Source organism: Sarcophilus harrisii, chromosome 3, assembly GCF_902635505.1.
Source record: "Sarcophilus harrisii chromosome 3, mSarHar1.11, whole genome shotgun sequence".
Lineage (NCBI taxonomy): Eukaryota > Metazoa > Chordata > Mammalia > Dasyuromorphia > Dasyuridae > Sarcophilus > Sarcophilus harrisii.
This window is the reverse complement of record NC_045428.1, coordinates 593,547,514-593,553,513: the sequence shown is the minus strand read 5'-3', so window position 1 is coordinate 593,553,513 and position 6,000 is coordinate 593,547,514. Positions and strand designations below refer to the sequence as shown.

The window sequence follows — 6,000 nt, the reverse complement described above, 5'->3', positions numbered from 1 at the left end:
GTGCCCCAGTACTCAGGAATAGACTCCTGGGGTGCTTACCATGAGCTTTTAAAGGCGGTGCCCTAAGCCTCAGGCCTTGAGCCTGTTGGGCTCATTCAGAGAGGGATTCTCTTCCTGGCTTAGCATGTTACCTGGATTTAGTGTAAACCATCTTGTCATTTCTCCAAATCGGTGGTGAAGATTTGGACCAAGCAGAAAGTCGGAGAACACTCCGGGAGGGTCCTCCTAGTGCTGTGCTGATAGGGATGGGTACTAGAGCAGTCATTTCTTCGCTGTAAGAAACTCCTTCTGTTCTATGGGTGGCAACCCTCCCTCCCTCGTGGAGAGTTTCTTAGGGTCTTAGGGTCTTAAGAGATTAAATCAACAGTCACCAAACATTTATTAAGCACCTACTGTATATATACCAGGCTCTGCCTCTAGGAGTGGGGGAGAACACAAATTAGTAGATTGCAGTAAAACAAATTGTAGGCAGGATAACTTGAGATAATTACCCGAGGGAAGAGGCCTCTCAGTGGGGTCAGGTTAAGAGATATTCCCCAACATAGACTGGTTTCCTTAGCTTGGGCCACTGGGTCTTAATGCCCCTCCAGTAAGGGGTCCTTCCTTAGAGCAGAAAAGACTTCCTATAGCCCTGAGCGCTGAGGGGAGGAGACCATCCCACGGCCTTGGGAGGGCCTCGCTAACGGCTCAGTCACCGGCCACAAAGGAAGTGAGTCGGACCTGGCAGGACCTGCCCCCTTGAAGCCAAGACGGAGCCATGGCCGCTCCTCTTTGGGTTGGCTTTTTCTTGCAAGTTCTAGGAATCCTCCTTCTGAATTCCCTGAGGCCTGAGCCCCAGGGCCAAACCCAGCAGAAGCACCTGGGAGAAAGCCAGGCTGGCGTTCCTCCTAATGCTGCAGAAAGTCTGGGCCTGCTCTTAGTTCATACTGGGGCTTCCGGTTTCTCTGAAATTGTCAGCTCCTCCCTTTCCCGTTGGGAAGGAAACAAGCATTTATTAATCACCTGCTGTCTGCAAAACTTTAATATATTAATTCATCGAATGCAACAACCCTAAATCCCCATTTTATGGTTTAACGCTGGGGAAAACTGAGGTGAAGTTACTTCCCAGGATCACACTGCCGGTAAACGGCCCAGGCAGGATTTGAGCGGCTCCTGCCGACTGCCGGCCCACTGCACCCCTAGCTGCCGGCTCTGGCATGACTTATGTCACTTGGTTCAGCCGCAGCCCCTCGGGTCTGTTTTTGGCCGCTGTGAGAAGAGGGGTCACAGGCGCTTTTGTGTCTCCTGCCTTTAGCCCTGCCACGGGGGCCCAGCCTTGGCAGCTGTGAGAAGTTGTATTTTGCATGCATGATGTTGCCTCCCTTAGGACGTGCAAGTCCTGGGGGACGCTGGCAGGCTCTCCCCCGCCTGGGGAGGTTCTAACTGGGTTCCACCCTGAGATTTTGGGGGTGGCGAGGGTGAGAAACAGGCTTTTATCAAGTGCCTTCTGGTACGGGGCGGCAGGCCGGGATTGCAGACTGAGGCCTTTTGGGGACCTGGTCCAGCGCCTCGTGCCCAGAGAGAGGCGGAGGAGGGCCGGGGCCCCGCCCGTGGTCAGACTCCTTCCCGCCTTTTCCCGGCCGGCTGGGCCCAACCTCCTGGAGGTGGGATGTGGTCAGGGCGGTGGCTGCCTGACGCTTCTGTCTCTTCTCCTCCCAGACCAGGCCCCGTAGATCCCACGCCGTTCCAGTGATCCGCCTCCCCTGGGCCTGGACGGCACCAGCTGGGTTTCAGCGCGCCGCCTGGGCAGGACCGGGTCCGCTGTGGAAGTGGCCGAGCAGGAGGCTCCGGGCGCTGGCGAACGCTACCTGCGCAGCGTGTGGCCATGGTGGGGCGGCTCGCGCACTTCACTCTGCACGACGCGCCACGTGGACGCCCTACTCGGGGCCACTGACCTGGACGTGGCCAACTTCCACGTGTCCCAGCTGCAGACGCTCGGGGTGCAGGGCGAGGCCTCGCTGCGCTGGCGCCGACATCATCTCCTACTCCTTCCAGCTGTGAGCCCTCCTTCCGGCAGGCCCCTCGAGGACGCGCAGACCGGGAGACGGGCGACCCAGGCTGAGGTGCGGGAGGGCAGCGGGCTGGGGAGGACTGGGGAGGGGGATGGAGGGCGGGCCCAGGTGCGGGGAGGGCAGTGGGGCTGGGGGGAGGGGGATAGGAGAGGGCCGGGCCCAGGTGCGAGGAAAGAGGGACTGGGGGAGGGGGATGGCCCAGGTGCAGGGAGGGCAGCGGGGCTGGGGAGGGGATGGGCCCAGGTGCGGGAGGCAGGGCTGGGGGAGGGGGATAGGAGGGGCCGGCCCAGGTGCGAGGAAAGAGGGACTGGGGGAGGGGATGGGCCCAGGTGCGGGAGGGCAGGGCTGGGGGAGGGGGATGGGCCCAGGTGCGGGGAGGGCAGCGGGGCTAAGGGGGAGGGGAAGGAGGCGGGGGATAGAAGGCCGGGCCCAGGTGCCAGGAGCGGGGCTGGGGAGGGCGGGCTGAGGTGCGGGGTGGGGAGGGGTCCGGCTCAGGGGCGGGAGGGCAGCATCCCGGAGGCTGAGAAGGGCCAGGGCTCTTGTCTCCCCAGCTGGTGCGAGAAGGAGACCCTGACCCGACTGAGCCTTTACGCAGAATGAGCTGGGAGCCACTCTTTTCGGCCACAACTCCTCGGAGTCCTGGGCCCCGCTGAGGGTCATTTGGGGAGGGGTGCGCAATAAAACTTTCCCTAGCCACTGGTGGACATTGCCAATTTTGCAGGTCACCACGGATCTCGATTCCTGGACTACTCTCTCCCAGAATGGGAAGGCAGCAGCGATTCGCTCAATAAACATTTATTAAGCGCCTACTATGTGCCAAGCACTGTGCCGGTGCAGAAGGGAAGAAATGGGCGGCCTTCCTGGAGGAAGGGGTGGAGGACAATGACAGCCGCTGAGTCTGGGAGGCCACCCCGGGAGAGGGCACCTAGGGGAGGCGGAGGGGGCGGGAGAGGGCGAGCGAGCTACGGCTGTCCGGAAGCAGAGCTAGGAATGCCCGTCGGCAGTCGCACATTCCTCCCGGCTTCCCTGCTCTTCTCCTCGCGCTCGCGGCGGCCTCGGTTCCAGGAGCTAAGAACGGCTGCCCTCGGGACTCAAGATACTTTGCAAGTCTTTTATCTTGAGTTGGGCGGGGCGTCCCCGGCGAAAGTGCTGCAGCGAAAGCGGTGTCAGCCGTGGGGCCGGAAGCTCCCCGTGACCGACCTCGTTCGCTTCCCGGCCTTTTGCCCAATTGCACGGCCCCCTCTCTCCATTGTTCCCCTATCGTTCCTGTCCAGCACAAAGGTCCCTAGCCCTCCCTGTCCTCGCGAGCGTTTTCCATCGCGGTCGGCCGCCTGCTCCACGATCGCAACGAAAGGCGCCCTGACGGCGACGCTTGCTCAGGGCCGGGGAGAGGGTCGCTGCTTCGGCCAACCCTCCCCTGCTCCGGCCGCCAGCTCTCCTGATGTCGCACATCTCGATCTCGAATTTCCTTTCCTTCCAAGCCCTTTCACTCCTGCATCTAACGCTCCCAAGCTTCTTTCTTCTCCGTGAATTTTTTTTTAAAGGCAATGGCTAACTTGTTCCTTCGGTTTACGGGAACGAAAGTGCGAATGCGGAGAAAAGGGGCTGGAGGCGTGGAGGAGTCTGGCAGCGGCCGTCTCTCTGCCTGTTGGGTTTCGCACATTCGTAGTTTAATTTTTCCATTTCCTACATTTCATTTCATTCGATTCGCGAAAAATGAGGCATTCTGCAGCCTTCTGCCCTTTAAGACTTTGTTTTGAAGGTCCCTTTGCTTTAATCTTAAAGCAGCACCCAAGCTACTCAACGACAAATGGCTCTCATACGCGCAGCGACAGGGCGGGGTTGATTGGCTACGTCGTTTCGGCAAGCCCTCCCTCTCCTTGGCTGTCTTCTTGTCTGCATGTGCACATTCGCTGCAGAGCCTATTTTTCTCCCTATTTATATTTTATCTTTATATTCCTTTGAGTTTTAATCACCCGATTTTTGGGGGAAGGATGTTTATCGCGAAAGTGCGCCAGCTGATGCGGCGCTCACGCAAGAGCGAGAGAACAAGCCAAGTGCGTGGGTGGGGCTAGAATGAGACGGGGTGTGTCTGCTGTGCCGGAGGCGTGTCTTCGTGGCGCCGGAGCTGGCGCTCTTCGCTTTCTTGTCCTACTCGACACATTCTGCCACAGCCACCTCTTCTGTCCCTCCAGGCTTCACGCTGCATACTTTTCCTTTTGTCCATTCTTCCTGTTTCCCACCGCCTTGCGTTTCTCTCTAGCGTCCGCTGCTTCCGTTTAGCGGAGCGTCCGTGACGAAAGTGCGTCTTCGGATGGCCTCCGCAGGTCTGGCGACAACGTGCGCCGGGCGGGGACGCGCGCTCGACTCCTGGCGACGACGTCGACGTCAACGTCAAACGAGGAGGAGGCGGCGGCGACGGGGCGGCGGCGGGAGGCGGCGGAGGCGATCGGAGACGACGTCGTGGTGGCTGCTCGCGCTCGGGCTCCGCGTCGGGCCTGCCGTTGGACCTGGGGAGGCGGGGACCGCGTCGGGCGCTCGGGACGCGTGAGGCGCCGGGGCCGGGGCCATGGGCTGGCGGGGCTGGGCCTGGGGCCCGCTGAGCGCGAGCCGAGCCTGTGCTGGCCATGGCGGGCGTGCCCCTGGCTGCTGAGGCCGCTGGCGCTCGCGCTGGGCCCGGCCCAGCAGGGAGGCGCCGGCCCCTGGCTCCGAGCAGGCCCCGGCCGGCGCTGGGGACGCCGCCGCGCTGGGCCTGGCCGCCGCCAAACGCGTCACCTTCCTCGGACGAGGACATCGTGTCCGGAGCCGTGGAGCCCAAGGACCCCTGGAGACACGGTACTTGCGGCCGGGTTGCCCAGCCCGGGGCGCGGAGAGGGGCGCGGAGAGGGGCGCGGAGAGGGGCGCGGTGGGCAAGCCGGAGCAGGGGCTTTGCTGTAGTGGAGGCTCGTTCTGGGGACGCCTTGGAGGAGGCCCTGGCGGAGCTTCTGGTAAAAGCGGTCGGGGAGCGTTTTGGGGAGGAGAAGGTTGGTCCTGAAGACTCCTGGGGCGGGAGAAGGTGGGATCTGGTGTTCACAGCCCTGAGGGGCTGGAAGCTGCGAAAGGTGATCTTGTGGGGAGGGAGGGATCCTTGGGAACAGCTGGGAGAGAAAGTGGGGCTTTGTTCCTGGAGCTCTGGGGGCGGGGGCTGGGAAGCCCCAAGCACCGCCTTCTGGAACCCTGGGAGGCTGGGGAAGGAGAATGGCCTGGGGGATCTTAAGGGAAAGGATTATGGGGGGCGGGGCCGGCATCTGCAGATGGGTCCTCCCCTGCCGGTGAGCTCTCTGGGACTGGCCTTGGGTCAGGCCACAGGTGACTCCTCTCTCGCCCCCAGAGGGAAAGGGGGGCGCTTGGAACGGCCCCAGGAAGGGAACAGCAAACTTTCATCCAGAATTGGGTGGGGTGGGGAGCGCGGAGAATAAATACAGTTCCGGACAGAGCTGGGCGCTGGGGCTGACCGGGCTGTAAGGGCAGGCAGGAGGGGCCCTGCAAGCGTAGCAGCCTGAGGTGGTTTGGCTGAAGGTGTGTCACCTGAGCCGGGCTGATGGAGGCCCTGGTCGGAGAGGGGGTTCAGGCAGCCAGGGGCTGTGCTATGCCCAGGACCCCGAGAAAGGCCCCTGCCCCCGGAGCCTCACATTCTGGCCAGAGAGCAGCGGACAGCTGGCTAGTCGGAGATGCTTAGGAAATCCTGAGCGGAGGAAGGCTGTCTGTGGAAGTCGGGGAGGTCACCCCCATGGGGCCAACGGGGTCCCTCACTTTGGCTGACACCCGAGGAAGCCCCTAAAGGTCCGTAGCTGCAAGAGGAGGTGCTTGGCTGGCATTTGATAGACACATGTTGACTGGCTGTAGATCCTAAGAGTGTTTTTTTTACTTGCAAGGTGCTAGAAACAAAGGAGGGGAGGCCAGACTCCAG

At 61.8% G+C, this 6,000-nt stretch overlaps 1 protein-coding gene and 1 pseudogene across 1 annotated transcript in view; both read left to right on the top strand.

Annotated features, from left to right (window-relative positions):
• The first annotated feature begins 1,751 nt into the window (after positions 1 to 1,751).
• On the top strand, positions 1,752 to 2,040 carry LOC116422667 (annotated as a pseudogene).
• A 2,638-nt stretch (positions 2,041 to 4,678) lies between these two features.
• The window catches only part of LOC100924744 (protein phosphatase 1 regulatory subunit 37), a 31,443-nt gene continuing 30,121 nt past the window's right edge, over positions 4,679 to 6,000 (top strand). Inside the window, 3 exon segments of the mRNA XM_031963233.1 lie at positions 4,679 to 4,735; positions 4,738 to 4,829; positions 4,831 to 4,886. Coding sequence (XP_031819093.1) covers positions 4,679 to 4,735; positions 4,738 to 4,829; positions 4,831 to 4,886 — 205 coding nt within the window.